We start from the raw sequence: 19,648 nt of genomic DNA, 5'->3' as shown, positions 1-19,648 counted from the left end.
TTGTAGAATGGCTTTTTAGAGAAGTTTGTGGTTGAGCCCACTAGGGGATCAGCTATTCTGGATTGGGTGTTGTGCAATGAACCAGAATTGACCAGATAGCATAAGGTAAAAGAACCCTTTGGGATAAGTGATCATAATATGATAGACTTCATCCTGCAATTTGAGAAGGAGGAGCTAAAGTCAGATTATCAGCATTACAGTGGAGTAAAAGGAATTACAGAGGCATTAGAGAGGAGCTGGCCAAAACTGATTGGAAGGGGACACTAAAAGGGATGGTGGCAGAGCAGCAAAGGCCGGAATTTCTGGGAGCAACTTAGAAGGTGCAGGATAGATACATCCCAAAGAAGAAGTATCCTAAAGGAAGGATGACACAGCCGTGGCTGTCAAGGGAAGTCAAACCCAACACAAAAGGCAAATAGAGGGCTTATAATAGAACAAAAATTAGTGGGAAGTCAGAGGATAGGGAAGCTTTTAAAAATCAACAGAAAGAAACTAAAAATGTCATAAAGAAGGAAAAGATGGAATACGAAGGTAAGTTGGCCAATAATATTAAAGAGGACATCAAAAGTTTCTGTAGATACATAAAGTGTAAAAGGGAGGCAAGAGTAGATATCAGACTGCTAGAAAATGATGCTGGGGAGGTAGTAATGAAGGACAAGGAGATGGCGGTCAAACTGATAAGTATTTTGCGTCAGTCTTCACTGTGGAAGACACTAGCAATATGCCGGAAGTTGAAGTGTGTCAGGGGGTAAAAATGAGTGAAGTTGCCATTACTGAGGAGAAGTTGCTTGGGAAACTGAAAGGTCTGAAGGTAGATAAATCACCTGGACCAGATGGTTTACACCCCAAGGCTCTGAAAGAGGTGGCTGCAGAGATTGCAGAGGCATTAGTAAAGACCTTTCAAGAATCAATTCATTCTGGCATGGTTCCAGAGGAATGGAACATTGGAAATGTTACTTCACTCTTCAGGAAGAGAGAGAAGCTAAAGAAAGGAAATTACAGGTCAGTTAGTCTGACCTTGGTGGATGGGAAGATGTTGGAGCCGATCGTTAAGAATGAGGTTTTAGGGTACTTGGAGGCACATGATAAAATAGGCTGAAGTCAGCATTGTTTCTTCAAGGGAAAATCTTGCCTGACAAGTTTGTTGGAATTCTTTGAAGAAATAACAAGCAGGATAGACAAAGGAGAATCAGTTGATGTTGTGTACCTGGATTTCAGAAGGCCTTTGACAAGGTGCCACACATGAATCTGCTTAACAAGATAAGAACCCATGGTATCACAGGAAAGATTCTGGCACGGATAGAGCAATGGCTGATTGGCAGGAGGCAAAGAGTGGGAATAAAGGGAGCCTTTTCTGGCTGGCTGCCAGGGACTAATGATGTTCCACAGGGGTCTGTGTTGGGTCTGCTTTTTACATTATATGTCAATGACTTGAAAGACAGAATTGATGTCTTTGTGGCAGAGTATGCAAATGATACAAAGATTGGTGGAAGGGCAGACCATTCTGAGGAAGTAGAGAAGTAGAGGATTAGGAGAATGAGCCAAGAAATGGCAGATGGAATCCAGTGTCAGGAAGTGTACAATTATGCACTTGGTAGAAGAAGAAAAAGAGTAGGCTATTTTCTAATTGCAGAGAAAATTTAAAAATCTGATGTGCAAAGGGACTTGGGAATCCTTATCCAGGATGCCCTAAAGGTTGATTTGCAAGTTGAGTCAGTGGCGATGTTAGCATTCATTTCGAGAAGACGAGAAGATAAATACAAGGATGTAACATTGAGATGTTATAGAGCACTGGTGAGACTTCACTTGGCAAAACTGTGAGCAGTTTTGGGCCCTTTATCTTAATGTGCTGACATTGCAGAGGATTCAAAGGAGGTTCATGGAAGTGATTCCAGGATTGAAAGGCTTATCATATGAAGTGCGTTTGATGGTTCTCGGCCTGTACTCACTGGAATTCAGAAGAATGAGGGGAGACCTCATTGAAACCTATTGAATGGTGAATGGCCTTGATAGAGTGGATGTGGAGAGGATGTTTCCTATGGTGAAGGAGTCTAAGATCAGATGGCACAGTGTCAGAATAGAGGGGTGTCCTTTTAGAATGAGATGAGGAGGAATTTCTTTAGCCAGAGAGTGGTGAAACTGTGGAATTCTTTGCCACAGGCAGCTGTGGAGGCCAAGTCATTGGGCAGATGTTGATAGATTCTTGATTAGTCAGGGCATGAAGTGAAACAGGGAGAAGGCAGGAGATTGGGGCTGAGAGGGAAAATGGATTAACCATGATGAAATGACGGCGCAGACTCGATTGGCCAAATGGCCCTAATTCTGCTCTTATATATTATGGTTTAATTATTACATGGAACAATGATGTTCTGGCAGAGGCAGGAATGGCTTCTGGATATTCCATGGCTTAGATGTTTCAAAAGGGATAGGGCAGGAGGTAAAGGAGGTGGGGCAGTGACATTGCTTATCGGGGGATAGTGGGTGGAAGTCAGAAACAGGAAGGGAGGAATCACTCTACTGGGAGTATTCTATAGACACTCCCCCCCACCGCCCAATAATAACAGAGACACTGAGGAACAGATCAGGTGGCAGATTTTGGAAAAATCCAAACCAAAAAAAAACAGGGTTGTTGTTGTCTTGGGTGACTTCAACTGCCCTAACATTGATTGACACCTCCTTAGTGCAAAAGGTTTAGATGAGGTGGAATTTATTAGGTATGTCCAGAAAGGATTCCTGACACAATATGTTGACAGGTGACTAGAGGAGAGGCAGTAGTGGATCTGGTTCTAGGCAATGAATCTGGTCAGGTGACAGATCTCTCAGTGGGTGAGCACTTTGAAGACAGTGACAAATAAAAATTTTATCTCTAAGATCTAAGAGCAAAACCAATTAAGGACACTACCAGAGAAGCCAAACCAATTATCAAGGTGATCTAGGGGAAGGTTGTGGTCAATTGTGTCAAATGCACCAATTAGATCTAGAAGAATTTGAACTGAGACTTTGCTGGCATCAGTGCTCAGCCTACAGTCTCTCACAATTTTGGTAAGGGCCATCACCATGCCGTGGTTTGCTGTAAAACCTGATTGAAACATTTCCAGAATATTGTTCTCATTCAGAAAGTTGTTGAGTTGGTTGAAAATAACTTTCTCAACAATCTTGCCCAGGAAGGAAAGATTTGATATCAGCCTGTAGTGCGCTAGTACCTCACTATCAAGGTTTGGCTTTTTAAGTAGGGGTTTGACAGCTGCAGTTTTGAAGGCATCTGGAAAAACTCCAGTTTCAATGAATTTTTCTCGCTGAATTTAAAGCATTATTAAAAGAGTCTTAACAAGTTTGGTAGCGACAGGTTCGAGACAGCAAGTAGACAGTTTACTCTTTGTTACAATCTTATCAAGTTGTGAATCAGAAATACTTGAAACTTTTGACATAGTTGTCTTTTTTACAAGATTGGCTATAGAGGGTACCAGTAACTGTAGCTATACTCTCCCTAATGGAAGTAATTTTGTTGATAAAAAAAATTGTGAATTCCTCACGTTTGACTGAGGACATTATAGGTTGGGGTACGTTCAAGAACGGACTTAGGATTAAGGAAAACCCTAAGGCATTCTACATATATATGAAGAACAGGAGGATGACTAGAGTGAGGTTAGCATCGATCATGGATAGAATAGGAACATATGCCTGGAGTTGGAGGAGGTAGGGGAAGCCCTTATGAAATATTTTGCTTCAGTATTCACTAGTGAGACGGTTCTTGACTTTTGTGAGGACAGTGTAAAAAAGACTGATATGCTCAAACATGACAACATTAAGAAAGAGGATGTGCTGGAACTCTGAAAAACATTATGATAGGTAAGTCCCAAGACCTGGATGGGATATACCCCTAGTTACTATGGGAAGTGAGGGAAGAGATTGCTGCACCTTTGGCGATGATTTTTGCATCGTCACTGACCACAGGATTAGTACCAGATGATTAAACCCTTGAGATTCTGCAGATGCTGGAAATCCACACACAAAATGCTGGAGGAACTCAGCAGGTCAGGCAACATCTATGGAAAGGAATAAAGAGTCAATGTTTTGGGCCAGGACCTTTGATTCGGTACCAGATGATTGGAGGAATGCAAGTGTTATTAACACAACACACACAAAAAGCTGGGGGAACTCAGCAGGCCAGGCAGCATCTATGGAAAAGAGTACAGTCGACATTTTGGGCCGAGACCCCTCATCAGGACAAGCAGGACTTACTTGTCTTCTGTTGATGCAAATGTTATTCCTTTGTTCAAGAAAGGGAGTAGTGATAATGTTGGAAATGATAGATCAGAGAGTCTTACTTCAATGGTGGGTAAATTATTGGAGAAGATCCTTGGAGACAGGATTTACAAGCATTAAGCATGTGTGAGCAGAGTCTGATTAGGGATAGTCAGCATGGCTTTATGAGACGCAGCTTGTACCTCACAGGCCTGATCGAATTTGAGGCTCTGACAAAGCACATTGATGAAGGAGGAACAGTGGATGTGGTGAAGAATGGTTTTTAGAAAGGCATTTGATAAGGTTCCCCATGGCAGGCTCATTGAGAAAGTCAGAGGTATGAGATCCGGGGAAACTTGACTGTGGATTGGATTCACAATTGGTTTGCCCATAGAACACACAGGGTAGTTATAGATGGAGTGTATTACGCCTGGAGGCCGGAGACCAGTGGTGTTCCATGGGGACCTGTTCTAGGATCCCTCCTCTTTGTGATTTTTACAAATGACTTGGATGAGGAAGTGAAAGTGTGGGTTAGTAAGTTTGCAGATGACACAAAGTTTGTTGGCTTTGCGGATAGTGTGGAGGGTTGTCAAGGATTACAATAGGACATTCATTGATAGGATGCAGAGCTGGGCTGAGAAGTGGCAGATGAAGTTCACCCAGAAAAGTGTGAAGTGATTCACTTTGGAAGGGCAACCTCAAAGGCAGAATACAGAGTTACTGGCGGGATTCTGAGCAGTGTGTAGGGACAGACGGATCTTGGGGTCCATGTCCAGAGATCACTCAAAGGTACTGCACACGTTCATAAGGTGATGGTGTTTGGCCTGCATTAGGAGATAGAGTTCAAGCTGTGAAGTAATGTTGCAGCTCCTTAAAACTCGGGTTAGACCACATTTGTGTTCATCTCATTATAGGAAGGATGTGGAAGCTTTAGAGAGAGTGAAGAGGAGATTTGGATTAGAGAGCATGACTTATGAGAATAGGTTAAGTGAGCTAGGGCCTTTCTCTTTGGAGTGAGGGAGGAAGAGAGATGATAGAGATGTACAAGATTATAAGAGGCAGAGATCAACTGAACAACCAGAGTCTTTTTTTTCTCAGGGCAGAAAAGGCTAATTCAAGGAAGCAAGGAGCATAATTTTAAGGTGATTGGAGTTAAGTGTAGGGGGGGATGTCGGAGATAGGTTTTTAACACAGAGAGTGGTGAGTGTGAGGAACGCCTGTTGGGGTGGTGGTAGAGGCATATATATAAGAGGCATTTAAGAGATTTTTAGATAGGCACATTGATAATAGAAAAAATGGAAGACTGTTGGGGGCAAAGAGTTAGGTTGAGCTTAGAGTAGGTTAAAAGGCCAGCACAACACTGGGCTGAAGGGCCTGGATTGTAATGTTCTATGTTTAAGAGGCTATTATGTAGAAACATGAAGATGCAGGGAATGGAGGAATATGGATTATTTACAGACAGAGGCAATTTAGTTCCTGGCCTGTTCTTGTGCTGTGTTGTTCTGTGTTCTGTAACCATTAGGCTCAAGGGGAGGCTTGGTTAAGTAAGTGAAGTCTTAAAACAAACCAGAACAACGCAAAATCTCTGGAGGCAGGCAGCATCTGGAAATGGACAGTCAGTGTTTGCACTGAGAGAGAGAGAAGAGGAGATTGTGTAATGGGTGAGGGGTGGAGAGAGATAAGTGCAATTCGGTGAGCGGAGGAAAGTAGTTCCTGGGCAAATGCAGTGTGCAGTTGGCTGTCAGGTAGTTAAAGTATGCTTCAGTTAGCTTGATAGCAATCTTTAGTTTCATAATTATCTGCCACAGATAGTGTCTTGGAGTGCAAGTGCCTCTGAGTGAGGTGACCTTTTGAGATAAGTACAAAGCAATCAGTTACTGGCTTGTTATTCCCTTATCACTGATATAGACAGGTGAAATCTGTCGTTTTACAATGGCTGTAGAGTGCACACTCATAAATTGCCATAAATTACACAGGTAAGTGGTGCAACAATAAGAATTAATGAAGCACTGTTCATGGGTTCAATGTCCATTCAGGAATCTGATGGTGAGGAGGAGAAGCTGTTCCTGAATTGTTGAGTGTGGGTCTTCAGGCTCCTGTATCTCCTCTCTAATGGTAGGGCATATCCCAGCTGGTGAGAGTCCTTAGTTAAGGATGCCATCTTTTGAAGATTTCCTCGATGATGGGGAGGGTGGTGATGAAGCTGGCTGAGTCGACAACCCTTTGCAGATTCTGTGATCTTGTGCGTTAGCTCCTCCATACAAGGCTGTGATGCAGCTAATCAGAATGCTCTCCACTGTACATCTATAAAAAATTGTTAGAAAAATTGAATGAAGTCAAACTCCTAATGAAGCACAGCAGCTGGTGTGCCTTCTTCGTGATTCCATCAGTGCAATGGGGCTGGGATAGCTCCTCTGAGATGTCGATGTCCAAAAACTTGAAGCTGTTCATTCTTTCCACCTATAATTCCTTGTTGAGGAATGGTGTATTCTCTTGACTTTGCCTTCTTGAAGTCGACAGTCAATTCCTTGGTCTTGCTGACATTGAGCACGAGGTTACAATTGCAATATGACTCAAAGAGACCAACAGCTCGTATTCACCCTGGGTCGTCTACAAACTGACAACATGAACAGTGAATTCTCCAACTTCAGGTACCCTGTTTCCCCTTTTCTCTCTCCTCTTAGTTAACCCAGTTCTGCCACATCCACCTCCAGCCATCCGAACAGCTTGTCTCTTTCCCCCTCCTCCACCCACTCTATGGTTTGGGCATGCAGAGGGGGTCGGGGAGGAAGGGAGACATTGACTGAATGAATATCCAGTCTGGCCACATGAATTTTGATGAGCCACAGACAGAGAGGAGAAGACAGTGATGTCACCCATGTCCTACAGCATTCATAGTGACCTCTTTTTTACTTTATTTCACTCCTTTAAACATGGGACGTTGACTGTCCATCAGTCATCTCTCCTTGAGCTACTGCTGTCTGTGTGGTTCAAGAGCTCCCACAACATTATTGGGGAGGGAGTTCCTGGGATTTAGGAAGAACAATGTATTTCCCAGTCAGGATGGTGTGGAAGGGGAACGTGTGGTGGTGCTCCTCTGTGATAGATGCCGCCGTTCTCCTGTGTGGGGTATGGGAGGCGCTGTCAAAATAGGCCAAACTAGTAACCAGAGTGGGTTTTGTAGACATTGCACACTGCTGTCACACAGTGATGGTGATTAAGAGAGGGAGTGTTTTGTGGGGAAGTGGCATGGGGTGCCAAACAAGTAGTCTGCCATTTCCGAGGTAGGGTTGAGCTTCTCAAGAGTTGTTGGAGCTGAGCTCTCCTCAGGCAAGTGGAGAGTATTCTGTCACACTCCTGACCTGTAGATAGTGGAGAGGTAATGTGGTGGATGTGGAGTGTATGGACTAATTCCACCTGGGCAAGTGGGGAGTGTTCCATCACACTCCTGACCTGTAGATGGTGGAGAGGAGAAATTCCCGTGCATCTCCCCACTCCTTTCTCCTCTTCTCCCTCTCTACCACACTTCTCTCTCTGGCTCACTCTTTCTCACTCCCTCCACAATTCTCTCTCCCCTCTCTCTCCCTCCCCTCTCTCTTTCTATCCCCCACCCTCTCTCTCTTCCCTCTCCCCATCTCGCTCACCCTCCTTCCTTTATCTTTCTCCTCCTTTCTCTCCCCCTCTCTCCTGCTCCCTATCTCCTCCCTCTCCTCCTCTCCCTCTTTCAAACCCTCTCCGTCCCACCTTCCGTTCTCCCTGTCCCCTCTCCCTTGCTGCTCTCCATCCCTCTCTTGCTGCCCCTCTCACCCGCACTCTCTTCTCCCTTTCTACCCCATTGATAACTCCACTTTTCTCCACTCCTCACCTTTCTACTCTTCATTCTTGATCTCTGCCCTTTCCTTGCCTCTGTTTTTGAATTTCTATCTATGTGTTTCTGTCTTTCTGCCTGTTTGTTTTTCTGTCTGTTTGTTTTTCTGTCCCTCGCCTTCACCCTCCATCTCTGTTCTGTGTCTGTATCATTATCTATCTCTCTCCTCTTCTTTTTCCCTCTTTCTCCTTCTCTCCCTCCTTCTCTTTCGCTCCCTCTCTCTCACGCTCCCACTCCCTCCTTTTCTCCCCTCCTCCCTCCCTTGCCCTCCCCTTTCTGCACTTCTCCCTCTTCTCCAAATCTCCCTCTCTCTACCTCACTCTGGCTGTATCCCAAAGTATCTTTCCCTCTCTCTCTCTCTGCTTCCCTTCTCTGTCTGTATTTGCCTCTATCGCCGTTTCCTGCTTCTCTGTCTCTCTCTATTTCTTTCTGTCACTTCCTCTCTCTCTTAATCGGCCTCGTTTCCTCCTTCACACTCCCAATCCCTCCCTTTATCTGTCTCTCATTTTCTGTATGTGTCTCTGTGTCTCTCATCTGATCTCCTGCATAAGTATATTTTGTAGATAAGATCTCAACTAATTTCCGCTCAAAACTCGTTTGAGCATGTTAACAGTTTGTGTACGTCAAGCAGGCTTTGCACAATCAAAATTATTCCAAATTGATAAACAAGACTGTTAGATCTCCCCATAGTCTAATCATTCACTCAAGGATTACATGCTGAATTGGGTCCCTGTTAAAACTGTGTCTTCCTTCATCCAAGATCTGCCCAGTCTTGATAAACTTTGAAAACTGACCGAATCTCCACTTGGCTCAGCAAATTCCAGGGGCAAAATGTCATGGGGTTATTTCAGTTCTGGTTGCCCAGTAACGGGAGGTAGGGGGGGGGGGATGTGGAGCTTTGGAGGATGCAGAAGAGCTTCACCAGGATGCTGACTGGATTAGAGGGTGTGAGCTTTAAAGAGGGTGTAGACAAATTTGAGGGGAGATGTGCTAAAAGTTTATAAGATTATGAGAAGCATAGATAGGCTAGATAGCTGGTGACTTTTTTCCTAGAGTGGAAATATCTCATACTAGAGAGCAGACATTTGAAGTGAAAAGGAGATGTGAAGGGCAAGTTCTTTTACACAGAGAGTCATGGGTTTCTAGTCCAAGCTGCCAGGGCAGCTGGTACAGGCAGATACAGTGGAGGTGTTTAAGAGGCTGGATATGCAGGGAATGGGGGCTATGGATTTGTGTGGGCAGAAGAGTTAGTTTAATTTGGCATCGTATTTGGCACAGACATTGTGGGCTGAAGGGCCTGTTCCTGTGCTGTATTGGTCTGAGTTTCAAGAGATTCTCAAAGAACAGATGAGTCTGAAATGAGTTATTAGTCAAAGTCAAGTCAAAGTGGAGTTTAGCGTCACCTGTTCAAGAGCAATGAGAAACATTCTTACAGCAGCATCCGATACACAACATTCACAAGAAAAACATAAAGATAATTTTTACAAGAAAGAGCACACAGAACAAAAAGTCCATTTTTGTGTAAGGTGGTCACAGTGTTGCTGTACTGAGGTGGTGATCAGGGTTGTGCCGGTTGGTTCAGGAACCGAATGTTTGAAGGGAAGTAGCTGTTCCTGAACCTGGTGGTGTGGGACTTCAGGCTTCTGTACCTCCTGCCCGATGGGAGCTGTGAGAAGACACACATACTCACTGCTTCCAAGTTTACAGGTCACCCGTCCAATGTTTCTAACTGTTTCTTAGATAGTTGGATCACGTTTGCAACCTTGCAATCAGTACCCAAATTCCTAATTCATATTCTCTCTCCCTTGGATGCTGCCTGACCTGTTGAGCATAAGATTTTGTGGTCCTAAATCCTGAGCGCCTATCGTGTTTCTCATTTAGATTACTTCAGGAAGACAGATATGGAAGATATGCAGCCACACCACAGGTAGGATGTGGTTGTGCTGAAGATGACGCAGAATGTTGCCTGGATTGGATGACTCACTTAAGTTGGTAAATAGGTTTATTACATAGAACATAACAGAGGCCATGATGTTTGCTGACCTATATAAACACACTCCACAATCAATTTCACCCTTCCTCCTAAAAAGCACATAACTCTCCATGTTTCTTGTGCCTCTCTCTGAGTCTTTTAAATGTCCCAATTCTATCAGCCTCTACCACCACTCCCAACAACGCCCACCACTTGTCATGAGGAAAGAAAAACTTACCTCTGTTGTCTCCCCTAAATTTTCCTCCAGTCACCTTACAGAGATACCCTCTGGTATTAGCCATTTCCACCCAGGGTAAGTCTCTGTCTCTCCACTCGATCTATGCCTCTTACCATCTTGTACGTCTCTATCAAATCACCTCTCATCCTCCTTCACTACAAAGGGAAAAGCCCCAGCTCGCTCAACTTTTCCTCATAAAACATGGTTTCTAATCCTGGCTGCGTTCTGGTAAATCTCCTCTACACCCATTTCTAAAGTGTCCACGCCCTTCCTGTAATGAGGGAACCAGAACTGAGCACTATCCTCCAACTGGGGTTTCGTAGTTTTATGTATATTGTTCCACCTGAACTGAGGAGCATCTGCAGAAATTGTAGAGACAGTGAGGATGATGGGAATTTTTGATGATGGATGTAGATACTACTGATGGTGGGGAGGGATATGGTGAAACTGCTCCCAAACCAGTCAGGCTTGAATGCTGTGTCTGCTTCCAGTCTCCACTTTTCAGGAAGGACATGATGGTAGTGTGCAAAGGCTGCAGGGAGAGATTCACCAGATGACTAGGACTGGAACCTTGTTGAGGCGGGAAAGGCTGGGGGTGCTTTTCCCCAAAGTAGAGGGGTCTGAGGGGAGACTGAATTGAGGTGCATGTAATCACAAGGGTCCAGGGAGTGGGTGGAGGGAGGAATTAGGAGGGAGCTGCTCTCACTTCAGTGGGCAAAAAATCCAAAAGCCTTCAGTTAGCACATGTGCAGGGAACTTAAATCAATTACCACTGGGCCGAACCTGGATCAGAGAATGTGTTGGACTGAGGGCAGAATGAGGCACACTCAGTGTTGAACATAACCAGCATTTCCTGTCCCCTGTGGTGTATGTGTGTGTGTGTGCGAGAGAGAGAGATAGACTACCTCACCTACTGAGAGAGCAGTAACGGAAAAAGTCAACTAGAGCAGCAGGAAGACAGGTCTCGACTGTATCAGTACACGCGCCCGAGGACAGGCGCCCACTACCCCGTCACCCAGGGCTCAGCTGGAAGGATCACAGCTGGAAGCGGCACCACTTTAAATACCTAACAGGTTAGCCGGCTCGGAGCTTGAGGGAGGACAGGGCAGGTCTCTGATGGGGTGGGTGGGGGGAGGAGAATTTTAATGGTGTCGATTTGGTAGGCCGACCTACCTACACTGAGAGCGGGATGGTGAGGAGGGAGCATCATACTGCGGGAGATTGTGCTGAAGAGGGAGGGCTGTGCTGAAGGAGGGGCAGTGAGGAGTGAACATCACACTGCGGGAGGGGCAGTGAGGAGGAAGCACTCTGCTGTTGGAGGGGCAGTAATGAGGGAGCACTGCAGGGTGGTCGGTGAGGAGGGAGTACCATGATGACAGAGGGAGCATCAACGGAGGGGATGGTGAGGAGGGAGTATCGGGGGAGAGGCAGTTAAGAGTGAGCACCACAAGAGGCTTGGTGAGGAGGGAGCACCATGCTGAGGTGGGATGGTGCAGAGGGAGCAATGAAGGAGGCAGTGCCTCCTTGCTGTCCCTCTCTTGATGCTACCTCCTCACTGCCCTCACCCTCTTCTCTGTTCTGGACACCCAGACCGTGACCCCCATCCGTTCTCGTTGTAGGGGGATGGCCCTGTCTGATCCTGGGAAGCGGCTGGCAAAGAGCGGTCAGCTCCGGTGAGGGTGTCTGGCCATGTTCCGGAGTCGATGGGGGCCTGGTGACCGGAGTCCGATCCTGCTGGAGGCCCGGTATTACTACCAGTATGTGGCCGGCGATGGGCGGCTAGTGCGGATGTCCGAGGGGGACCGTTTCGTGCTCCTGCGTCGCTCCAATCAGGACTGGTGGCAGGTGCGGCACCAGGATGGCCCCAAGGGCGAGAAACCCTTCTTCGTGCCGGCCTCTTACGTGGTGGAGGTGCCCCAGGTCCCTGCCTCGGCCAAGAGGGCGAGCCTACCAGGGAGGCTTTGGGTAGGCAGAGTGGAGCCAACAGGTGAGGCTGGAATTTCTGTCTCTGTACCTTCTACAACTCTCTGAACATCTCAAACTACCTTCTGCTTCTCTCTGTACGTCTACTTAAATCTACCTTCTCCATGTGCATTCTCTATCTACAAGTTGGCCAGCCTTCTCTAGCTGCTTGTACATCTCTATTTCTATCTCATCCACCATATCCCTGTGTACACCTCCATCTGTCTTCACCAACTCTCTGTATGTCTAACTCTGGTCACCTTCCTTCTCTGTACATCTTATCCAAGCTCTATCTACTTCCTCTAACTTTCTGTACATCTCCATCTACATCTCAATCTCTCTCTCTCTATCTACTTCCCTACATCTTTTCCTCTCTCTGGCTCTCTCTCTATATCTAGCTTATATACTGTACCACTTTCAGTCCCTCTCTCCCTCTATCCTTATCTCCACTCCCTATAATCCCTCTCTCTCCCCCCACTCTCTATAACTCCTCTCTCTCCCCCCTCTCTCACCTGCTCTCTCACCCCTCTTTACCCCTCTCCCCCACTCTCACCCCCTTTCTCCCCTCATCCCCCTCTCTATCACATCTCCCTCTACACACCCTCCCTACACCCCCTTTATCTCCCCTCCCTCTCCCCCATTTCCCTCTCTTACCCTCCCTATCCTCCCCTCTCTCCACCCTCTCTCTAACCTCTCCCCACTCTCTCCCACCACTCCCCCTCTCTCTCCCCCTCCCCCTCAGTCCGCCCCTCTCTCACCACTCTCTGCTCCCTCCCTACCCCCCTTTCTCCCCCCCTCCCCACTCTCGGCCCCTCCCCTTCTCTCTTTCCCCTCCCCCTCTCAGTCCGCCCCTCTCTCACCACTCTCTCTTCCCCTCCCTTTCTCTCTCCCCCCTCCCTCTCAGTCCGCCCCCTCACACCACTCTCTCTTCCCCCTTCCTACTCCCTTTCTCTCTCCCCCTCTCTCTCCCCTCTCCCCCTCTCAGTCCACCCCTCTCTCACCACTCTCTGCTCCCTCCATACCCCCTCTCTCTCCCCTCCCTCTCTCCCGACTCTCAGTCCCTCCCCCTTCTCTCTTTCCCTCCTCTCTCTCCCTCCCCCTCTCAGTCCGCCCCCTCACACCACTCTCTCTTCCCCCTTCCTACTCCCTTTCTCTCTCCCCCTCTCTCTCTCCCTCCCCCTCTCAGTCCACCCCTCTCTCACCACTCTCTGCTCCCTCCATACCCCCTCTCTCTCCCCTCCCTCTCTCCCGACTCTCAGTCCCTCCCCCTTCTCTCTTTCCCTCCTCTCTCTCCCTCCCCCTCTCAGTCCGCCCCCTCACACCACTCTCTCTTCCCCCTTCCTACTCCCTTTCTCTCTCCCCCTCTCTCTCCCCTCTCCCCCTCTCAGTCCACCCCTCTCTCACCACTCTCTGCTCCCTCCATACCCCCTCTCTCTCCCCTCCCTCTCTCCCGACTCTCAGTCCCTCCCCCTTCTCTCTTTCCCTCCTCTCTCTCCCTCCCCCTCTCAGTCCACCCCTCTCTCACCACTCTCTGCTCCCTCCATACCCCCTCTCTCTCCCCTCCCTCTCTCCCGACTCTCAGTCCCTCCCCCTTCTCTCTTTCCCTCCTCTCTCTCCCTCCCCCTCTCAGTCCACCCCTCTCTCACCACTCTCTCTTCCCCTCCCTTTCTCTCTCCCCCCTCCCTCTCAGTCCACCCCTCTCTCACCACACTCTCTTCCCCCTTCCTACTCCCTTTCTCTCTCCCCTCTCCCTCTCTGTCTGCCATCTCTCTCACCGCTCTCTCTTCTCACTCCCCCTCCCTGTCACCCCCTCTCTCCCCCCTCTATCTCCCCCTTTCTATTCCCCTCTCTCCACCTCTCTACCCCCTCTCACTTTACCTGCTTTCTACTCCCTTATTTCACTCCCCTCTTTCTGTCCTCTCTATCTGTCTCTCTCTCTAACCCTCTGTCTTTACCCCACTCTCTCCCCATGTTCCTCTACCTCTTCTCCCCTTCTACCCCACTGTACTGAGATACAGTGAAAAGCTTGTCTTGCACACTGTTCACACAGATCAGATCATTACACAGTGCATTGAGGTAGAACAAGGTAAAACAACAACAGAATGCAGAATAGAGTGTCACAGTTACAGAGAAAGTACAGTGCAGACAGACAATATGGTGCAAGATCATAATGAGGTAGACTGTGAGGTCAGGAGTCCAGCAGCGTACTAGAACACCATTCAATAGCCTTGTAATAGTGGTACAGAAGCTGTCCTCAAGCCTGGTAGTACATGGTTTCAGGCTTCTGTATTTTCTGAATGGTGGTTGGACAATATCCCCTTGCACACTGAACCCCAGAGCCCTGGGATGCTGATCAACAGTCATGGAGCAATGCTGCACAGAATCAGGCCCTCATCCGTGCCCGCCAAGTTACTAAATTACGTTTGGCCCAGATTCCCTAAACTTTACTTGTCCATGCACGAGAGGGCCGGACACCTTTCAAACATTGTAGTTGTACCCAGCGCTACCATTTCCTCGTGCTGTGTGCCCACCACTCCATCCCTCAGGTATGCTTTCCATCTCTCCACTTTCATCATAAACTTTCAGTTCGAGTTCAAGGTTATTGTCATTCTACTGTACACATTGATACCACCAAACAAGTCAATGTTTATCTGGACCCAGTCGCACAACACAGTACGTATAATTCACACACAACACATAAAGTAATGTTACCACAAATAAATTATCAAAGAATAAGGTGCATTTATGAGTTAAAATGTAAAGAGCATAATTCATACGTGGTGAGACCTGGGTGGAGGCAGGGAGTTCAGTAGTCTCATGGTCTGGGGCGGGGGGGGGGGAAGATAAGCTGTTTCCCATCCTTGTCCTAATGCTAAGGTACCTCCTGCCTGATGGTAGAGGGTCAGAGAGATTGTTGGACAGATGGAGGGGTAAGGAACCTCATTCTCCTCAGGAAGTGGAGGAATTGCTGTGCTTTCTTGACCAGAGAGGCGGTGTTGAGGGACCAGGTGAGATCTCTCCCAGAAACTTGGGTCTCCTAACCCTCTCCCCAGAGGAGCCGTGTATGTGCAGTGAGGAGTGGTCATCCTGAACCTCCCTGAAGTCCACAATCATCTCTTTGGTCGTGCCCATGTTGAGACCCAAGTTGTTGTGCTCACACCATTCTACCAGCCACGATATCTCCTCCGTGTGCCATCTTATCATTGTCGTTGATAAGGCCAGTCACTGTTGTGTCATCAGTGAACGTGATGATTCTGTTTGAACTGGATCTAGCGGTACAATCATGTGTCAGCAGTGTGAACAGCAGCGGGCTGAGCACCCGGCCCTGGGGGCGGAGGGCAGTGCTCAGTGCGATGGAGTTAGAGATGTTTTTGCCAACACAGACTGACTGTGGTCTTTCGGTCAAGCAGTCCAGGATCCAGTTACAGAGAGAGGTGTTGAAACACAATGCTGACAGTTTACCCACCAGTGTCGTGTTGGCACGTGGCCTAGTGGATAAGGCATCGGTCTAGTGATTCTAGTCACTGGTTCGAGCCTCAGCTGAGGCAGCGTGTTTATGTCCTTGACAAGGCACATTGCTCTGCGACGACACTGGTGCCAAGCTGCTTGGGTCCTAGTGCCCTTCCCTTGGACAACATCGGTGGCGTGGAGAGGGGAAGGCCTGCAGCTTGGGGAACTGCCGGTCCCCTGTACAACCCTGCCCAGGCCTGCGCCCTGGAAACCTTCCAAGGCACAAATCCATGGTCTCACAAGACCAACGGATGCCTAAAGAGACCCACCAGCTTCTGAGGGATGATCATATTAAATGCCGAGCTGAAATTGATAAACAGCATCCTGGCGTATGAGGCACCATTTTCTAGGTGGGACAGCATAGCGTAGAGGGCAGAGGCTACAGCATCATCAGTGGCCCCTGTCCCCGGGAAAAAGACTGTGACTCCTTATAACTCAGGCATTCCAGTCCCAGTTAGTCTTTTTAAGCCCTCTAGTTTGAGACTCAGAATCAGAATCAGGCTTATTATCACTAACATGCCGCAAAATGTGTTGTTTTGTGGCAGCAGTACTGCACAAGACATTAAAATCAATTACTCTAAGTTACAAAAATAAATGTCCATTCAGCATTCTGAATGTGGAGGGGAAGAAGCTGTTCCTGAATCGGTGAGTGCGGGTTTCCAGGCTCCTGGGCCTCTGTACCTGCTCCCCGATGGTAGTAAAGAGAAGAGGGCGAATCCCTGGTTGTGAAGGTCTTTACTGATGGATGCTGTCTTCTTGAGGCCCTGCCTCTCGAAGATGTCCTGGATAGTGAGCAGGGTTGTGTCCGTGATGGAGCTGACTGAGTCTGCAGCCCTCTGCCCCTGCCTCTGGGAGAAAGACTGTGACTCCTTACACAGTAACTCAAGCCCTCCAGTCCCAGTGAATCCTTTCTGCCCCCTCTCCAGCCTCATGACAGTTTTTCCATAGCTGGGTGACCAGAACTGCATGATACATAAACAATGCCTCTTCTTCCTCAATAGGCTTAGGAAACTTGGCATGTCCCTGTTAACACTCACCAATGTTTATCAATTCACCATAGAAAGCATCCCGTCTGGATGCATCACAGCTTGTTATGGCAACCGCTCTGCCCGTAACCACAAGAAACTTCAGAGTGTTGTGGACACAGCTCAGCACATCATGGAAACCAGCCTCCCCTCCACGGACTCTGTTTACACTTCTCACTGCCTCGATAAGGCAGTCGACATCATCAAAATCCCCACCCACCCCGGACAATTCTCTCTTCTCCCTCTCCCATCGGGCAGAAGATACAAAAGCCTGAAAGCACGTTCCACTAGGCTCAAGGTCAGCTTCAATTCTGCTTGAATAGTTCCCTAGTATGACAAGATGGACTCTTGCCCACACAATCTATCTCGTCGAGCTCCTTGCATCTCATTGTACTGCCTTTTCTCTGCAATTGTAACACTACATTTCTGTACTGAGTTGCTGCTTTTCCCTAGTGCTACCTCAGTGTACTCATGCGATGGATAGCGTTCAGAACAAGGTTTGTCACTGTATCTTCAGTACGTGTGAAAACAATACACCAACTTACCAATTACTCCAAGTGCAGTCTCACCAGTGTCTTGTTCAGGTGTAACACCGTGAATGAATCTCATTCCACTACGTTGGGAAAAAAGGCTGTGACCATCTACCTTATCTACACCCCGACTGGGTCTCCCCTCCCATCGGGCAGAAGATATAAAAGCTTGAGAGCACACTTCACCAGGCTCAAGGACAGCTTCTACCCCGCTACCACTCATACGCTCAAAGAGAAACTCCTGGACTCCCAGTCTACTTTGCCAAGGCCTGCCCTTGTCTGTAACCGTAACACTATATGTTAGCAGTTCTGAGCCCCATATCTAAGAAAGAAAGTGCTGGGATTGGAAAGAGTCCAGAGGGGGTTTACAAGAGTTACCAGAGGACACAGCCTCAGAATACAAGACATCCCTTTAAAAGAGAGATGAGGAGGAATTTCTTTAGCCAGAGGGTGGTGAATCTGTGGAATTCCTTGCCACAGACGTCTGCGGAGGTCACGCCATTGGAGCAGGTTTAACTCATTCAGCCCATCAAGTCTACTCCACCATTCCATCATAGTTGATTTATTTTCCCTTTCAACCCCATTCTCCTACCTGCTCACCATTTGACACCCTTGCTAGTCAAGAATTCTATCTACCTCTACTTTAAATATACTGCACCAAAAGCTAAAGAAATCTCTGTTCTAAAGGGACATCCTGTATTCTGACTGTCATCTCAACCTCCTACTCCCACCCACCTCCTCCAGCCTCAAAGACACTGAGCCTCACTACCCTGCTAGGAGGAGACTCCCAGAAGACTCGCCACCCTCCAAGAGAAACTGTTTACCCCCCCCCCAACTGCCTCATCAAAAACATACCACCCTGTGTTAAAGAAAAAGAGAAGATTCAGATTTATTTATCATATGTACATCAAAACAGACAGTGAAATGTGTCATTTGCATTAACAACCAACGTAATCCAAGGGTGTGCTGGGGGCAGCCTGCAAATGTCACCGCACTTGCTGTGCCCACGACTTACCAACTCTAACCTGTATGTTTTTGGAACGTGGGAGGAAACTGGAACACCCACACAGTCATGGGGAGGACGTACAAATTCCTTACGGATAGAGGCGGGAATTGAACCCCAATAACTGTGAAGCTACCATGCTATGTGCCTCTGGATCACCCCCTCCAACATCCACCTGAATGACATTTGAGGATCTGAGGTGTTCCAGTTCCAATCCCCCTTGCTCTCCATAAACCCTGGCGGATAAAAGCCCACCTTGTCCAACCTCTCCTCATGAGACAAGCCACCCATTCCAGGGCTGGGTGCAGTAAACCTTCTCCAAACAGCCAGGGCAGCAGTGGCCAATATTTAAGTAAATTGGAGGAAAGTATAGGGGGATGTCAGAGATTCGCTTTTTTTTACACAGGTACATAGAACATCCTGCAAGGGTGCTGGAAGAGACAGATGCATTAGAGACATTTAAGAGACTCTCAGATAGGTAAACACAAAATATTCTGTATTTGCTGGAAATCTAGAGAAACACACACAATATGCTGGAGGAACTCAGCAGGTCAGGCAGCATCTATGAAACTGAATAAACAGTCAATGTTTCGAGCTGAGACTCTTCTTCAGGACTGGAAAGGGAGGAGGAAGCTGACAGAATAAAAAGGTGGGGTGGGGGGAGGGGAAGGAGGTCAAGCTAGAAGGTAATAGGTAAAGCCAGGTGAGTGGAGAAGAAGGAATCTGGTAGGAGAGAAGAGTAGACCATGGAAGGAGGGGCACCAGGGGGAGGTGATAGGCAGGGAGGAGAAGAGGTAAGAGACCAGAGTGGGGAATAGAAGAAGAGGGTAGGGGGAGGGAAAAATACAAGGAGGAGAAATCGATGCTCATGCCATCAGGTTGGAGGCTGCCTAGACGGAATATAAGGTGTTGCTCCTCCATCCTGAGAGTGGCCTCATTGTGGCAAAAGAGGAGGCCGTGGACTGACATGGAATGGGGATAGGAATTAAAATGTTTGGCCACTGAGAAATTCCACTTTTGGCAGATGGAGTGGAGGTGCTTGACAAAGTGGTCCCCCAATTTACATTGGGTCTCACCAATGTAGAGGAGGCCGCATTGGGGGCGCTGGATACAATAGACAACACCAGTAGATTCACAGATGAAGTGCTGCCTCACTTGGAAGGACTGTTTGGGGTCCTGAATGGAGGTGAGAGAGGAGGGGAATGGGGAGATGTAGTATTTCTGACCCTTGCAGGCATAAGTGCAGGGCGGGAGATTCGAGTGATCCCTAGAATTTATTTACAAAAATAAATGTC

At 47.6% G+C, this 19,648-nt stretch overlaps 1 protein-coding gene across 6 annotated transcripts in view; it reads left to right on the top strand.

The window, feature by feature from the left end:
- The window catches only part of arhgap9 (Rho GTPase activating protein 9), a 264,445-nt gene that overhangs the window by 2,149 nt on the left and 242,648 nt on the right, over nucleotides 1–19,648 (top strand). For 2 of the 6 annotated variants that reach the window (XM_059956255.1, XM_059956254.1), the window contains exons 2-4: nucleotides 9,995–10,105; nucleotides 11,212–11,396; nucleotides 11,943–12,310. In XM_059956255.1, the coding sequence (XP_059812238.1) occupies nucleotides 12,013–12,310 (298 nt within the window). In that variant the 5' untranslated portion in view covers nucleotides 9,995–10,105; nucleotides 11,212–11,396; nucleotides 11,943–12,012. Of the gene's footprint in view, nucleotides 1–9,994; nucleotides 10,106–10,156; nucleotides 11,397–11,942; nucleotides 12,311–19,648 lie in introns of those variants that run through there. The other 4 variants (XM_059956258.1, XM_059956256.1, XM_059956259.1 and 1 more) reach the window with 3 other exon arrangements.

This window comes from Hypanus sabinus, chromosome X1, assembly GCF_030144855.1.
Source record: "Hypanus sabinus isolate sHypSab1 chromosome X1, sHypSab1.hap1, whole genome shotgun sequence".
NCBI classification, from domain to species: Eukaryota; Metazoa; Chordata; class Chondrichthyes; order Myliobatiformes; family Dasyatidae; genus Hypanus; species Hypanus sabinus.
This window is presented reverse-complemented; position numbering and strand designations above follow the sequence as displayed.